Source organism: Bos taurus, chromosome X, assembly GCF_002263795.3.
Source record: "Bos taurus isolate L1 Dominette 01449 registration number 42190680 breed Hereford chromosome X, ARS-UCD2.0, whole genome shotgun sequence".
In the NCBI taxonomy this organism is placed as follows: domain Eukaryota; kingdom Metazoa; phylum Chordata; class Mammalia; order Artiodactyla; family Bovidae; genus Bos; species Bos taurus.
Window position 1 is genome coordinate 112,062,910 of NC_037357.1, and position 18,522 is coordinate 112,081,431.

Below are 18,522 nucleotides of genomic sequence, written 5' to 3' on the forward strand. Positions count from 1 at the left end.
TAAATACACTTGCCGATAGCAGCAGTAACAAGCATCTTGATTTCAGTCTAATGCAGGTGTGCTTCAGAATGTGCTGGAAGGGACAGGGATGGGCCTAGGTGATGAGGGGCATTTTAAGGTTCATGGAAACCTGAGGACAGATAAGGAAGAACATTCACTGTCAATTATATGTTTGCCTCTCTCTGTATTTGCCTTTGCCACTGTGGACTTCAGACTATCAGCTGTCACAGCTTCTCTCTTCCCTCCTCCTCCTCCTTACTCAGTTTCTCCCACCTTGTGACTTCTGTTTTCTTCTTTAGCCCCCTGACTTTTTCTAACCGCCCCACCTCTCTCCTCTCTGCAGTTATCTCTGTGTATTGCAGTCAAGCTCTCTAAGCAGCAGCCGATTGGTTCACTTATTTACTGTCTATTTACAATGAAGGTCATTTCAGAGGCCAAGGCCAGATCGAAACTAGACTTTCTTGACTTGGGCACTAGTGACATGTTAAACCAGACAGTCATTTGTTGTGGGGACTGTCATGTGCCTTACAGAATTAGCAGCATCCCATACCAGTTACGCCCCTCTCCCTCAGTTGTGACAACAAAAATGTCTCCAGGTACTGTCCGATGTCTCCTGGAGGGCAGAATTTCCCCTGGTTGAGGATGCCTCCTGTCCACCAACCCCTGGATGATGTGCAGCCCCCAAAACAAAGTCACAAGGACTGAGTGCAGTGACCTCTGCCTGAGGGAGCATGGGAGATGACTTTTCTGCATTCCTAGGTCCCCTTCAATGAAGAGACAACCCTCCACTGTCTGTCCCTTTGGGAGTCGCCTCAGGTACCTTGCCCGAGATCACACCCCTTCCACAGGCAGCTCCTGAGTAATGTAGGAGTACAGAGACATGGTCATTTTGGCCCAACTCAGGAGAACTTGAACATTCTAGCTCGAGTTCCTGAGGGATTGAGGGAGTCTGTCACTGGGCCTGCGTGCGAGCTTTGCTGCCATGCCTGCTCCCTTCCATATGTGTTGATCACAAAGGCACCACAACTTCCCAAATACCCTCCTCTCTGAACTTGGTCTTGGAGTCTGCTTCCTGGAGAACCCAGTGTGTGATGGGGCAGTGAAACGGACAGACATTTAGATGCATCTGAGAAAAAAATGTCTTATCATAGGCTCATGCTGGTCACTGGGTAATTTGATTTACTCTTGCTTTCATAATGAGGTGGATGATTCTGCCCAGTGCATGTGATGATGATCACTATTTAAGGTGTCTGACCTCAATGAGCTCCATCAATGGGGAAGGACTTTGGGGACAGCAGAAAATTACATCAGTCCCTTGCCTCACACCTAAAGCTCAGCAGGATACATGCCAATGACAGGCAAGTGTTAGAAGGAAAGAGACTCAATAAAAGTAGATCATAAAAGGAAACAGGCTGGAGTCTGAGCACCACAAGCATAAAGGGTATACATTGTGCTTTTTTTTCCTTTTAATTTCATGCATCTAACTCCTGACAGATGAAGGAGATGCCTTTATTGAGTGAATAACAGCACACTCACAAGATTATTCCCACTCTAACATGATAGAAAAGAACTTAGTCTCATGCCTAGCCTAATGTCCTGAAAAAGTTATGAGCTTTCCTTTATTTTCAGCCAGTTAGGAACTGATTCATTCTCTCACTCAGCAAATGTCCATTCAGTGACCACTATAGGTCAGACTCTTTCTAGGTACTGGGAAAGCAGTTGTGATTAGAAGACAAGTTCAGTCTTACGGAGCTTTAACTTTAATAGGAGAAGGCAATCATATCATAATAAGCTGGATAAAGAAGAATAAAGCAGGCTAAAGAGGCCAGAGGTGATGGGGACAGGAGCACTTTAAATGGGGTGGTCAGGGTGGTGACATTTCATCAAGAAATGAGGAAGTACAGCAGGCAGATACGGGGGTTTGTGCAAAGGGTTCCAAGTAGAGGAAACAAGAAACGTAAAGGCTCTGGGACGGGAGCATCCTTAGGGGGCTTGAGAAACAATGAAAAGACTAGTATGACTGAAGCTGAGGAAGCAAGATGATAATAAGAGCAGGTGACTGAGCACCCAAGAGTCAGACCAAGTAGAGTCTTGTCTCCTACAGTTCAAAGCAAGTGGAATCTGTTCTTAGTAAGAAGAGCAGGCCTGGGAGGATTCTAAGCTAAAAAGCAACAGGACCTGACTTCCTGTGCCTATAGCATCTGCTCATTCATTCACATATTTATTAATAAACACTAGGCAGTTGGAAGAGGAAGATAAGAAAGACAGAATCCTGGCCTTGGGACATGCAAATTCTAAACCATTTGAGTTAGACCTAAACCAGTTGAGTTAGACCTATACAAAGAGATTTAAAAAATCATGATCTTCTATAGTTGTGGGAAATAGTGGGTGACATGGGAGTAGAGTGGAAGGAGGAATTAATTCTCCAGTGAGGAAAATGAGATGTTCCATGTTGACTAGTATTAATGTGCATGACCCCTGAGGCTATGTGCAAATCCAAGGTAGAGAATATTTCATCTGATAGGAATCTAGCAGAGGATGCTTTTGATTACCTGACCCTTGATTTCATTTAGCGAGAGTCACAAGACGTATTCAGTGATGCAAATTAGGTTCTCCCTTCTCCTTAGCCATTCTGATATGATGAATAGCCCCCTTTCCAATTTCACACGTAGTCTCCTTATAGCCCTTTTGTCCAGAAAGGGATTTCTTATGTATGTATAATGAATATAAATATAGGTTTTAGGAAACGCTAATGTTTTAATGAGCTAGAAGCAGGCAGACAAGAGAGAGAATAATTGAAGGATTAGTCAACATGGGGGCAATTTGACTTGAAAGCGAAAATCTGAGCAGGATATGTCTGGGGAAAAATGAGAAGAGGAATGGAATGGAAGGAGCTCATTTATGATGTGAGCTAAACCTAGTAGAATTCTGTCTCAGAAGGTAAAAAGTGAAAGTTTGTATGGGGAACTTGACCTAGGCCAGCTATCAAGGGAAAGTGACTAATTCAAAAGACTTGGCCCAGGCAGTATGGAGCAGCTGTGTCTCTTAGAGGTGTCAGAAGAAGAAGAGAAAGTTTTGAAACCAAAGCCTCAGTTATTCCTGGAGCCCAACATAGAAGCTCACTAGAAACCTTGCTGTCTTAGGGCAAAATTAAAGACGGCAAAACTGATGTCTTAGGACAAGTCAGGCAATTCCTCTAACATGAACCACCCACACCAATTGAAATAGAACAAAAAAGATTGTAAGTTTAGTGATGTGAAATTTAATTTAAAAATCAGAATCGAAGATAGGCATGAAAGTGAAATGTTTTATTTCTTCCTAAAAATACTTGGCTATTAATATTTGTTTTGAGTTCCTAAACAATACTAATAGAGAATGATAAAACACAGTTGACTTTTGTAGTTGACACAAGCCTCAGAATGCCAGAAGGGAGATTTGTCTTCTTTCAACTTCTACTACTCTGAGAACTGCCTACAATTTTTTGAAGAGTCAGAAACTGGCTGGGAAAGGAAAAAGCAGGATTATTTAGTGGAGTTGTTTGCTAGGCCCATGATTTGGAGGTTAACAGTCAGGGTAACTGTAGAACCAGAGAGTCTCTCATTTGCCTGGTTTCCCTGGGATTCCTCACACTGGCAGTGAGTCAGTTAATGGAATAAATATCTTGATAGCTCACTATATAAATTATGATGATAATAAGGATAGGGATAGGAAAAAAAAATTGAGAACTCTGCTCTTAACACTGGCTGAGCAAAGCATCTTGCATGGATTTACCTGTTTAACTCTTACAACAACCTTATAAAATAAGGATTATTGTTTTGAATGTGTATTTCTTGCTTTCTTTGTCTGTGTTGGGTCTTATTTGCAGAACGTGGCATCTTCGTTGCAGCAGGTGGGCTTCTCTAGTTCTGGTGCAGCTTCTCCCTAGTTGTGGCCTACAGGCTCAGTAGTTGCGGTGCATAGGCTTCGTTGCCCCATGTCTTGAGGGATCTTAGTTCCCCAACCAGGGATCAAACCCACATCCCCTGCATTGGAAGGCACAGTCTTAACCACTGGACCACCAGGGAAGTTCCCAAAATAAGGATTATTATTGTCTCCATTTCACAGAAGAGAAAATTGAGATGAGAGAAGTTTAATAACATAATTTAAGTAGCCACTATCGAGTTTCAGCTTCAGAGAAGGGGTTCCAGGGGCTAGTGAGGGCAACCCCCAAGTCTCAACTGCAGAGGCTAAAGGGAATAATCCCCATTAACGTTTTGGATGATAGTAGAGGAAGTGGCTAGTAAAAAATGGGAGTGATTTGGCTTATGAATATTTTTCTATTCTTTAATCTCTTTAATGTCCTTCTCACCCTCACCCTCTCACCCTTGTTGTCTCGCCCTCTTGCCCTATAGGTTGGCTGCTAGATCAGTTCTGATTGTCCCTAAATGTGTTGAGGTTTGAGGTCTAGGCTGAAGGACCAGAGGCCATCTTGTCATGTGCTCATGGTAACTCATCAGAGCATAAGAAGACAATCTTCTGTTCATACCATGTCTGCTGAAGCTCCATTGGCCAAAGTGACTCGTATGATCAAGGTCAAGGGGCTGGGAAACACACTCTCCTGGTCCTGTGGCTATGACTCCAGTATAGATATTTAATTCTTTTATAGTGGAATAAAGAACTGAGGCCACAATTGAATTTCTCCCTCCCTCTTATCACTTTTATTGCTATCATATTCTTAGCTGTTTCTCACTCTTATCTTGCTTTCTAAATGGATATACACCTTATTTATAATCATTTGGTTTTTAATACCTGAGTTGCTCCCCACTGGCTCAGGTTTCAAATTTTACTTTCCTTGAAATTTCTCTGGTGCCTACTACAATACCATTCACACAGAGAGTATTCAGCAAATGGTGTTGACTGCCTGCTGTCTTTTAAAAGCACATCTGGAGAGATACTGAAGGCACCTGGCATTACTGCACTGACTTCTTAGTAACCTGGCTAACCCAGATGGCCTAAAGACCTCAGCTGCCTTTACCCAGAGGAAAGTACTGTGTTAATGTTGCTACTTTTCAGTCGCTAAGTCATGTCTGTTTCCTTGCAACCCCATGAACTGCAGCCTGCCAGGCTCCTCCATCCTCCAGTATCTCCCGGAGTTTGCTCCAATTCATGTTCATTGAGTCAGTGATGCTATCTAACTATCTTATCCTCTGTTACCCCTTCTTCTTTTGCCTTCCATCTTTCCCAGCATCAGGGTCTTTTCCAGTGAGTTGGCTCTTTGCATCAGGTGGCCAAAGTATTGGAGCTTCAGCTTCAGCCTCAATCCTCCCAGTGAATATTCAGGGTTGATTTCCTTTAGTACTGACCAATTTGACCTCCTTGCAGTCCAAGGGACTCTTAAGGGTCTTCTCCAGCACCACAGTTCGAAAGCATCGATTCTTTAATGCTCAGCCTTCATGGTCCAACTCTCACATCCATACTGGAAAAACCATAGCTGTGGTAATAGAGTCCGCCAGTTCTGTTTGAAATTATCAGAAACTCCATGACTCAGTCATGGCTCAACTTACATAGGCACCTGTCCTCCTATATCAGCCGTATGAGGCTTGATTTCTTTCTTACTGTCTTAATCATCACAATGAGATTCCTGGAGCTTGGTATAAGTCAGTTTGAAGGAGCTTTTCTCTCGAGTCATGTTACCAAATACTGGTCTTTGTGGGGTTGTACAGCCAGCAGCACTGGATATTAGATCTAGTGTTTATCTCCACAACTCAGTCACCTTGCCAGAGACTTTAGTATGAACTCTCGTCTTCCCAGATCAAATGTAAACCTGAGCTTCTAAATGACTTGGCAATCTACTGACAAATCCCACAGTCTGGCATTCTGTTCACCATGTGTGATGGTCTCAGAGCTCAGTGTTATCTGCCTGACAGCTCATATAATATTTACAGGTTGTTATTTGTGAGGAATTTTAGTTAGCCATAAAGATTTCCACAGCCATGCCAGACATTAGAGGTCTCATTCATCACTCTCATGACCTTCCCCTCTGGAATGTAGCCCATCTGTCTCAGCTGTTGAAATCTTTATGGAAAACCTGCCTATCTTTGAAAGTGTAGTAAGTGATCTGAAAGTTTTCATTGAATCTTTACTTTTGATATATGGTATAGATATATAAAATACTATTCTTATTTTAATTTAATGTCTTGGAAAGTGTTACATTTAACTTGACCTTTCATTTAAATGACAGAAAACTTACTCTGGCTACAGGAGCCCTATGGATCACATCAAAAGAAAATAGAAATCATACAGAAAGCAACTGTGGTGGAGGAAAATGATCTACACATACACATCTATACATACACATACATTTGCTATTAATAACTACATGAAAACTGAAACCCTGTGTTATAATCTTGATTATGACCTTAGGAAGTGAAAAAAGTAGAAATAAGTTTTTCATGTAATTAATTATTATAAGGGCTTCCCTTGTGACTCAGCTGGTAAAGAATCTACCTGCAATCCGACCTGGGTCCAATCCCTGGGTTGGGAACAACCCCTGGAGAAGGGAATGGCTACCCACTCCAGTATTCTGGCCTGGAGAATTATTATAAAGGAGACCAGAAACAAATTCCATAAATAAATGAATCAAACAGGCTGGTTTATAGGACAGAAGAGAGGTGTGACTAACCTTCAGATGATCCCCCGCTGCATTCACATTATTCTCCTGTCATATACCATTTCTCAAACACGTAGTTAGGACCTAATACTGCTACTTCCCCTCTGACTACCTGCTCCATCAACTTGTCTGATCTGGTTCAGTCTTCAGCACTCCTGTAAAATTGCTCTGTCGAGATCAACAGTGATCTTGTGAGCCATACATATTTCTCTTGTATACCCTTAGTCCATTGGGACCCACTGTAGCTTATACTTCACCATCTGGCTCTCCTTCCTGTGTTTCATCCTACTTCATTCTAGTTTCTACATTATCTTTTTTGGCAGCTTTTCTATTGCCACTACCATTTTGGTGAATTCCACAGGATACAATTCCTTTAACAGCCTTCTCTCCTTAAAAGAGTCCAGCCATGAGTCTTTTCCGGTGGTCCAGTGGTTAAGACTCTGAACTCCCATTGCAGGGGCCCTGGATTCCATCCCTGGTCAGGGAACTAGATCCCACATGCTACAACTAAGACTTAGTATAGCCAAATAAATATAAATAAATTAAAAAAAATAGTTCAGCCATTTTTATAGCTTTGGCTACTATATAGTACTTACAGTCTTGATCTTTCACTTGAGTTTCAGTGAAAAGACCCATCTTCCAAGTATTTTCATCTAAACACATAATTTATCTGAAATTCACCTTCCAGTTTATTTTCCTGTCAGTGAAACTCCTAATTGCCTACTAAATACATCTTAGAAGTATAAAGTCATCTATGATTTTTTGCTTTCACTGCACACCAAAGTCACTTACGAACTACCTCTCAAACTCCACTCTCCTACCTCTAATCTAGATAACCTCTTGTCCTCAAGAACAATCTTATCTTTTCATCATCCAAATCCTCTGATTGTAAAACAGTCTATGACCTGCTATTTCCCATTGTATCATATATGAACTAATCTCTTTAACACTCACACTGATGAAAGGTAGACAAATAGTCTACCTAAGAATGAAGATTCTGTTGGGAAGATGGCATTGGTCTAGGCAGACAAAGATGAAGAAAAAAGTTACACAAGCCTAGGCAGTTAGATAATGTTCAAAGACTTTTCTCTCTGGCCTACTTTATACTATATGAGGTACATTCATAGTAGTTAAAACTGGATCTGAAGGTGAAAGACAAACGCTGCCCAGTTGAGACAAAGAGATTGATCCCAGGACTACTACTATTCAGACAACATCCCATAACTATGTGATAGCAACATGATTTGTATGGTGATTAACATTTTGCAAAACAATTTCATATTGATTTTCTCATTTTATCCTGATAACATTTCACTAAGGGAGATATCATTATTCCCATTTTGCATGTAAGAAAAATAAGGCTCAGGGAGAGAACAAAACTTGCTTAAGATCATGCAGTGATGATGATGTCAGGACTCAAATCCAGCCCTTCTGAATCTGTGTTCTGGACACCCTTAGTGATCCAGATACCCTCTAGACTCTGAGCTGGGATTTGAGGTAGAATGCCAGTGTGCTGAATGTCTTTCTGATCTCAAAAAGTTTATTATCTATCATGGAAAGAGGAGGTGGGAAAGGCATGTTCTCAAATAGTCCATTGAATTACACAATATATCTAACATGCCTTGAGAATTGTACCAATGGAGTGCCATTGACCTGTTGTGGACTGTAGATTTTCTCTTTCCACCTTGACCAGTAAAGAAAGACTCCTGTTGGCAAGAACATAATTTATATAAAGTGCCTTTAAAATGTTCATATCCTTGAATCAAGTAAATATACTTCTAGGAATTTTACTTAAGAAAATTAACAAAGAAGTGTGCAAAGATTTATCTACAGAGATGTTCATTGCAGCCTTACTCATACCAGTGAAAAACTAGAAACAACCTAAATTGTCCCGAAGAGGGAACTTCTAAAATACAGTTTAGTACTTCTACTAATGGAATACTGTTCAGTCGTTTAAAATGATGTGAGCAACCACAGATGGTTTGGGTAGGTGAAAGTGGCTAGTTAGAAGCAGGTTTGGCTGCATGTAAGAGAAAACTCAAATAACAGTGACTTACACAAAGTAGGAGTCTCTAAGTTTCTCACATAGAAATTCAGAGATAAACTGAAATGATAGCTACATATTGGTCAAGAACTAGATTTCTCTATGATACAAATGAACGTGTTTACAAAACAGAAATAGATTCACAGACTTAGAGAACAATCTTACAGTTGCCAGGAGTAAGTATGGGAGGAGGGGATAGTTAGGAAGTTTGGAATGGGCATGTACGTACTGCTATATTTAAAACGGATAACCAAGAAGAAGCTGCTATATGATACAGGGAATTCTGCTCCATATTATCTGGCCTGAATGGGAGGGGAGTTTGGGGGAGAATGGTTACATGTGTATGTATGGCTGAATCCCTTTGCTGTCTGCTTGAAACTATCACAACATTGTTAATTGGCGATACTCCAATATAAAATAAAAAGTTTAAAAATTTTAATTAAAAAGTCAAAGAATAAAAAACTTTCAGAAAATAAAGTTGAAAAAACAGATTTCTCATATACTTTTAAAACTTTATTTGTTTTTTATTGGAATATAATTGCTTTCTAATGTGTTAGTTTCTGCTGTACAACACAGTGAGTCAGCTATATGTATACATATATCCTCATCCTCTTGAGCCTCCCTTTTTCTCAGCCATTCTTAGTGCATAACTCTTGTAGCCTAAGTTGTGAGGGTCCTGCCCATATCCCCTCTGGCATTCACCATAGCCAGGCTCACCAAAACTAGACTTCAAACTACACATACCTGTGACTCTGCCTTTAAGGGCATCTCTGGCCATCAGCACCTGCTCATCAGCACAAGGGGCATACCGGAAGTGCCGGAGAGTTAAAGACTTCACCACGCTCCAGGAATAGCCCTCAAGCAATAAATAAATATTTATTTATTAAATTCACCATTCCCTTGCCCTTCAGGTGTGCAGGGGATAACTCTTAAGTGTGTCCTACACTGAAGCCCCAGCTGAACTGAGCCCCAGCTGCCCAAAGCAGTAAAGCATCCTTGATCAGCTTTCTTCCCTTTCCTGACTCACTTCTGGCTCTTCTCCCAGTGCTTCCCTCCATCAGGACTCTTAACTCCTCGCACTCAGACCCATGTGCCTGTCTGTTTCTGGGGAGCTGCAACCAAGGTGGCGTCTGTTCTCCTGGTTACTATAGCTCTGAACATCATCACATCCAAGGCAGGAAGAAGGCAGGTGGGAAAAGGGCAAAGCTGCCTTTTAGTTCAGTCGGTCTTTGAAAGAACTTTCCCGGGAGCCTCACCTGAATACCCTCAGCTAACATTCTCACGACCTTGGGAACATTGCTGCACCCAACAGTTACAAATACTATTACCAAAGAGACTTGGTGGCAATCCAGGATACACTTGTTACTAGCTGTGTGACCCTTTACTAGCTGAGTTAGTTTACTGACTGTTTCTGAGCATGGGTTGCTTTATGTGTAACAATGGAATAGCGTGACCATGGTGGGCATTTGGAAGGATTACATTAAGAAACATACAATGCTTGGTACAGAGTAGACATGCAATAGCTGTGTTTTCTCCATTTCCTGAATCATCTGACTTTGAGTAATAAACCAAAATTACCATCTAATACTTACTGATTTATGACCTCAGACATGTTTGATCATCTGCAAAATAAAAATAATAATACCCACCTCACAAGTCACTCTGACTATATCAAATGAGTTATTTGAAGTCACATTTCAGGCACAGAGAGGGGTTTTCCTTTCTCCCCCAACCCCTCCCATCACTTCCTCTACATCAAGAATTTTCAACAAAGTGATATTGCCCCCAAGAGGGCAAAAATTGGTTTTGGGGATATGTAAAACTCATTCTCTTTATATGTGAAGCACAGATACATACAATGCAGAAACTGATACAGATATAGTATACCTGTGGAATAGGGTGATTAGGAGCAAAAAATAGACTGAAAAAATAGACTTCAGTACATGGAAGTTCAGTAAAGAGAAATAAAGGTGTTTTCTGTGTTGATCTTCTTAGAAAGAAAAGATACCTGGAACTGGGGACAGAGAGTGGGGAAAGGTTGAGAAATGTTGCTCTAGAGTCGATCTTGATAGACTGAGTCCATAGAACCCATCCCTGGAATCCGCATGCTTCTGAGCTGGCCTATCTTCCCCACTGCCTTTTTCATAACCCCCACAGGTGAGGTTTCTCTTTTGTCCCCAGTGAATTGGTGGGTTTTATTTATTTTTATAAACCATCCCCACTTTCTTTTGACCCAAGTTATGTCATTAAACTCCAAAACCACCAAATATAAGAAAGGTAGAAAGATTACTGAATGTAGGAGGGTCTGAATTCCAGAGAATGCACTTTTGGCACAGGTTAAACAATACTAGCTTTCTTTCTAATTTTCTGGTTAGGCCCCTGTGTTGATTAAAATATGGCTTAACACCAGGGTGCTTCCCCTTGGCCCATTCTGTTCATCATGCATTAGAAAATGGTAGAAATGAGAACTTCCCTGAAACAGTGGGGTCTGTGTTGGTGATTTTCAAAAACACCTCAGGCACAATATTGAATCCTGTCACCTCAAGGGAGGAAAGACATTTGAAGGTAGAACCATTACCCTTTCTTGCTGTTGATATCATACTGCTTCTGTAACCAAGGGGAAATGCAGAGGTTGGTTTTAGAATAAATAAACTCATGTGTAGTTTGCTATTTAAATTCAGTAGACAATACCACACGGTGCTGCTGCCATACGATAATGGATGGTGTTTACCCTTGAGAATCTGAATCACAAAGCTGCATTGGAATTACATGTAGCAGTTATAGAAACATCTGTATAAGAAAATACCAAAGGACAGCAGAGTGTCATAAAAACTATTCGCCAGTAAATCTGCGTGTGATGGGCTAGTAAAAGTGGACACGTTAGGCATAAGAGATGTGTCTGCCTGTCGTGTAGGCTAGCTTTGTGAGGGATGACAAGCTTCCACTGGTACCTTGAGATAAGAAACAGCTGTTGTTGGCATTGGCATTCCTGTGAGAAGTGAAATGATAATTCTGAAACACACTTGCGAGAGTTACCGTATATGTGACCAACTTTGGAATATATGCAAGACCAGAATCCAGCAGCCCCGAGCTTTTGCTCAACAACATTTTAGCAATCTCCTGAGGAGGAGTACTGATTCCAATTGCATAGAACCATTGTCTGATTGTGTGTTACTTCTAAAGCAAGTAGTTGCCGCGTGTGTGTATGTGGTAGGGATAGAGGGCAGGGGCAAGATGGAGGAAGGCTATTATTTTTCTTTTTTATTGCATCAAGGACATTTTTTGGTATAAAGTTTCTGACTTTCAAACGATGACTGCAAAGCAGTTGCTTAGGTGCATTTATGAATTGTGAGTCAAAGAGGAAAAAACATCTTTCAGCACAAAAGCTTCGCTGAATCTCACCATCGGATCTGTTTAATAGCTACACAGAAAGGCAACGAGCTTTTATTTTAGAAGGTAAAAAATTCACCATTTTCATATACAATTTCTGTACTGTCTATAAAAATTAATAAAAACTCCAATTACAAGAGCTTAAAATTTCATATTGATCTGGAACTTACCTTTTTGTAGATTTTTTTTTTTATTATATCCATTCAGCTTTTTAGTTCAAGTATATTCTTAACTACTACTCTGGCATTTTCTGGGGAATTTTCTTTTCCTTTTAATGTTTAACTGTACAAAGTCCACTATAGATGCCTGGTGTGGGTCTGGCCATTCGCTCAGCAGGCATTCCACTTTTCCTCTGTTTCCTGCTAGATTTTCTGCTTGAAGGTTGTTCCATTCAGGCCGAGCACCCCTACCCAGCCAGCACCCCACCCAGCAGCCAGTAGAACAGACTCCTCTGCTATCAGAGGACATTCTCGGCAGCCTCCAGATCAGACTTTCTGGATGAGATGGTTGGATGGCATCACCGACTCGATAGACATGAGTTTGACCAAGGTCCAGGAGATGGTGAAGGACAGGGAAGCCTGGCATGCTGCAGTCCATGGGGTCGCAAAGAGTTGGACATGACTGAGCGACTGAACAACAAAAGAATAATAGGGAACTGGAGAAGGATGATCAGAGAAATGGTGCAGCTCAGCCCATAGCAATCTTTATGAAAAGAAGAACCATTCCTTCTCTGCTTAGCCATCCATAGCCTTGACAATACAGCCAACGCAAACTCAACCAAGTACTCCCTGGAGTTCTCTTCTACCTTCTGATTTTATGCTATGGTTTTAAGAAGTAGGCACCCCGAGAAACCAGGAGCCATGATTTCTGGCTCTCCACCATGTTTCAAGCTAGAGAAGGCTTGGGTTTTTAAGTTCCCATAAAAGCAGACTGCCCAGTCTGCTCAGGGAGTTCAGCCTAAGTCCTCAGATCAGGTCTTATTACTCTCTGTACTAATCTGGTCAAGAAAACTGTGTCCTAGAGAAGAATAATGGACAAGAGGAGAGTTGGGCAGACAATGACAAAGGTAAAAGAGAGAAAAATAGAAAAAGAAAGGGAGAGTTTGAAGGCAGGGACTACTTCCAAACAACAGATAAATGTCTTTTTCCTCCATATTAAAAATCTTTCCACCAAAATGAAAAGGCATAATTAGCAGCTAAATACAGGTTCATGTCTTATATCTGTTAACTGACATATCGCCAAGGTACAAAGCAGCATGCCTGGTTGAAGGTTGGGTGGTTTGAGCCCTCTATTACTCTATATAAAACAAAGAGTCTATAGTTTCATTACCCTTAAATTGTCTGGCAGTGGGCAAAGTTTTATTAGAAGCTGTTCTTTCATATTATGCAGTGTAGTCAGGGATATATTAGCTTTGACGTTTTCTTACATCTCAATACACTGTGGACTGAATTTACAGTGAGACCAATTTAGAAGGGAGATTTTCATAGGAGGAAGTAATGGTCAACATCAGCTGTGCTTCAACTTATAAGCAGGATGAAAATTCAGGGGAAAAATGGACATACATGCAAAATTACTGGTTGTTAATAAGAATGCTTCTTATATTTATATGCTTGATGCAATTCTATGTCTCAAAACTGGAGTTTCTTAAAACTCTGTTCAGGAGGAAGATTTTATTATTAAGGAAATGGTATAATGTCTCCTAACATGATCATTTTCTCTTAAAGAAGCCAAAAAACCCCATCATATTAAACCGCACATAAAAGGTTGTTCAACTTTGGAAAAGAAAAAAAAAAAAAAAAAACATAGCACTACAAGTTAAGCATTTAAAACACTGTTTAAAAGTGATTTATTTGAGTGATATACAATCAAGTTGTTATGAAACGAATTCCCAGTATGTGAAATTTAATTTCACCTGTAGGATCCATCACTCATCACCAAAGTTTTATTACACTCTAGTATCGGGTGCCATTCTCTCACTTGGGGTTATCTTTTCTAATCAGGTCATGCTGGTCACCTGACATTTTTGAGGCACCAATTAAAACATGTCATCAGTAAATGAAATTGAATTCTGTTCAAACCAAATAAAGAGGAAAACTAGCATATCAGAGTGATGAGTGGAGTACTTTAGTGTCAATAACTTAGAATATAAATATATCATAGAGGGATGTTTCAGCTGCTAAACTAATAAAACCCAGTCAATCGAATAGTAAAAGATACTGCAAAACAGCAACAGGAAGTGTTATAAGAACAGCACCCAATGGAGACACATAAGAGAAAACCTGTACACATTCAGTTTCTTATCTGCTCTATAGGTATAACAGTGGAACGTTTTTTGTGTTTTTTTCCTTTGCATTTATCTTTGTGCCTGAATGAGTTCAATTTCACTTATATCAGGACAGAAACTTCAGAACAGCACGTTAATCCGTCCTGTCTTCATGGGCAACTGAACAAACAGACCAATATCAGTGTAAAATTGTAATTCTGGAGATTAATGCTGTCTTTCTTGTTTGCCTTGAACTTGACCTCTTTGCCTTTCTTTCCCCCCTTTTTTTTAGCTTCTGTCCAGGGTCCCTGGGAGAGAGCCATCTCACCAAACAAAGTGCCCTACTATATCAAGTAAGTTGAAAACATCAAGTTCTCAAAGAGGCATGTATTTTGGCTAATATGTATATTCACAGATGAATTTATTTTTAAAACTCGATGTTAGCCTGGCCTACAATACCTAGTTCTTTCTTCCCCAAAGAAGCTTGGATAATTAACTCATGCTACAGTGACCACTGAAAACTTGCTGATGCCACAGGGAGGTACCTTTCGGAAAAGTCCAGTTAATGCAACATACATGTTATGGTTTGTGATTGGAGGTGGTGTGGATTTCGTGCAACAGAATAGAAACTGCCTATAATATTATGGAGAGTGGCAGTGAATACTTACAAGAACCATTTTATTTATCCAGGGATTTTTCCCACATTTCTTCTTTAGACAAAGATGGAAGGTGTCTGTAGCTATCTGTCCACAGACTGTTTTAGGTGAATAAATACTTGATGTACCCAAAGGCAGGCAGTAATAGTTCTGGATTTGTGGAGCTGAGGTGTTCATTCTCAACACATAGCACTTGGCATTTTTCACATAACAACAACAAAAATGATACTGTTTTCAGGGGCCATTTATGTCAGTCAAAGGCATACAGGTTCTTAGAAGCACCTTCTGCAAGATGCTGTATAAAATACAAATTATGATACATTGGGTTGCCATGAAAGAGAGAGGAGAGAGAGTATTGAGTTATTATGGTACCTTAACAGTTACTCATCAATTGTGTAATTGAGTCCAGCTTAAATTTAAGTTTTGGTCGGCTACCTCAACAACAATTTAAATAAATCAGATTCACGAAATAGTCTGCAATACCAACTTAAGTCTTTGAACTTGCTTCCACTATCAGTCTGACTAAAAATATGAAATGTTTTTCCATCTTTTCAGCCTGCCATCTTTTATCGAGTCTGTTTTTATTCTTCCACTGCCCATCAATCCTTCATAATTCAGTTTGCAAGCAATAAGGGTAGTCCTAGATCTTCATTACTACAGTTCTCAAGAAATTGGATTTCATGCCTCAATTTTGTTAACTCAGAAGAATGGGATTGAGGGGATGTTTTTGGCTTTTCAAGGAGAGCTATATCCTTTAGGAAAGGTGGTCTTACTAAATTTTTCCAGATAGGGTTTCTCTCACTTTAAAAGTTCTACTTCAGTGTGTTTTAATCCTACTTTTTAATTTTCCAATTTCCAATTTTATTTTATTTTTGTTGTGTATAATTATTTAGTCACTCTAAAGTACATGGTTTAATACCTATTTAAAATCACCCATTCTCTTAAATAATGTACTGATTTGTAGACATGAACTGTATTGCTTTACATGCACTATATATTTTGTGGAGCCATTTTATTCAAATTCCTCCCAGTCTTCTCCTACATCAGTGTCTTCATCATCACAGATTTCCATTTCTGACTAAGACCTGCTCCTTTTTCAATCCATTTCTAAAACTCTCACTTTATCCAATTCCTTTATGAGCTAAAATAAAAACTCCTTTTGTGGCCCAGATGTTAGGATCACCTGAGAGTCTGAGACATCTTTAAGCCATCATTCTCCAAATTGTTACCTGTTTGGGATTCATTAAGTGTCTTGTGGGATTCCTAGAGTACCCCCCTCATCCCACTGTCCTTTCCTTAAATATGTATCTTCTCCCTGATGTTACATCTCCTTTGAAAGATCCCAGCACAGTGCTGTGAAACAGTGGAAATGAATTCGGTCCAAAAAAAATGAAAAGAAAATGAATCCAGAAAAGCTATAATTCCTCCCTGTACCTTAGACTCTTACTGCTCCTCGATAGGATCAGAGAACAGCCACTCTATTTTTCTTCCTGTTTGTCCAGAGCTCCTTCCCCAACTTGAAGATTATGGTGGCAATTTGGGGAGGGACACAGATCTGGGAATAAAAAAACTTGACTTCTGGTCCCGACTCTGTGATTAGTTGATTGTATGGCCTAGGGCAAGTCACTTCACCTGCACAAAGCTTGGTTTCTCATTTCTCAAATGAAGAGTTGGACTAGATGACATACATCTAAGCTCCTTTGTAACTCTAGGAATCAAAGTGTGTAACTGGTTCCATGGTCTTGTCCAAATTCAAAATCTTTAAGATCTCAGCCTTCTTTTTCAAGAAGTTTAATCTTTATTTTTTTAAAAACATTTTTTATCTTCATTATTAACAGAATATAAATTCTCAGTTTAAAAAATAACACAGAAATTCTATTTTTCCACTATGAATTAGCTTCACATATGCCCTCTCAGTCCACTCCAGTTTCTCCAGGTACCATAGGAGCTTTGGTCTTGGTGTTTAATTTAGCACTATTATTCTTCCTAGTTTAATGGTAAGAAATATAGAACAATAGGCAGGAAAATGAGCAGAGAGGTGAGTATGGAGACCTTAAAAGCCTCTGAAGTGATCAGTCCCTCGGAATGAAGAATTACCTAATTTCTCAAAGATATCCCTGAAACTTTATAGAGATCAATTCTCCATACAATTATAATCTCCTTGAAATTAGAGATTGTGCAGTTTCTCAAATATACTCTTAAAATGTTAAGCCATAATATAGGGAGAACACATGTTCAGAACATTGTCCATAAACAGATTATTGATGTCCTTTGCGATTTATTATTGCACATTACTACTCTCTAAAATATTATGCTTATACCAAATGACTTTGTACAAGATCCAGTGTACCTCATGCCCTGGCGGATGCCATTCATAGTTTGAGATGCCTTATTGATCTACAAATAACAATAATGATAGTGTTTGTAATGACATCATTTCAACCAGCTCCCATTTGTCCTCATCTTATTTGTCCTGACTTCCATGCAAGAGTTTTTAACCACATATGTCCAGCTGCAGAAACAAGTGTTTCCTCTGGATATTTTTTTAATGCTACATAATAGTTCCTTTTCAATGCTGAAATAAACTGATCATCCACATAACAAGAAGTTTCTATACCAGTAGCACAGTTCCAGTTACTTGCTGAGTCGGCCACTCATCCTTGAGGTTGTAACAATATCTTCTGCTCTAGATAGCCAATCAACTAATGTTTACACCTGCATCCTAACACTGGCTTTTCATATGATGCTAAGAACCTTGATTTTGAAACTTCAAACTACAAGTTTGTCTAGTTTATTAGCCCACAGCATACATCATTGTTACAGTCTTCATTTTCCCTTCCCCTTGGGGCTCTCCTTCTCCTGCCAGCCTCTCTTTCAGGTTATTTGATTACAGCTTTCACTGCCACTGAAAAAATAATCACCAACAATGTTCAACCTGTTACAACTGCCTTTTCCACTCTCTGCCATTTTGTAGTTTTTTGGCCTACTGTCAAACTCATGAAAATTTCAATATAATAGCCTTTAACCAGCTGCTGCATTCTGTTAGAATTTCTTTCACCTTTTTATGTTGCACACTCCCATATGGGTAAACCACGCAGAGCCAAGAGCTGGGACTCTCTCTTGCTTTCTTAATGAGTTAGAAAATTATTTTTCTGTGTTCTGGACTGTCCGAAGAATTTAGGAATCCCAAACTTGCATGCAACATGTTTTTGCATAGATGACATAATAAGAGCATAAGAAATTGCACACTGGGTCAGACCCACAGGACAACTAGCCCAGAAGTCTGACCCACATGCAAACAACAATAGCTGTGTTGTCGATTAACCTAGTAATTTTCATTTCAAAAATATCAGGATGTGTCATGACCATTTCTTACAATGCACTGTGCAATCTATTGGCATTGAGTATATCCAGTGGTTTCTTAAACTTTTCCCCTCCTCCCCTTCAGTCCTGTCTTAGAAATACGTTCTATAAACTTACTGATTTCTCTATAAATAAATAAAGATGTACTTCAGTTTCT

The 18,522-nt window shown here is 39.7% G+C and overlaps 1 protein-coding gene across 11 annotated transcripts in view; it reads left to right on the plus strand.

Annotated features, from left to right (window-relative positions):
* DMD (dystrophin) overlaps window positions 1-18,522 on the plus strand; it is a 2,236,915-nt gene that overhangs the window by 1,995,063 nt on the left and 223,330 nt on the right. For all 11 annotated transcript variants that reach the window (XM_024988361.2, XM_024988358.2, XM_024988360.2 and 8 more), the window contains one exon: window positions 14,639-14,699. In XM_024988361.2, coding sequence (XP_024844129.1) covers window positions 14,639-14,699 — 61 coding nt within the window. The remainder of the gene's footprint in view (window positions 1-14,638; window positions 14,700-18,522) is intronic.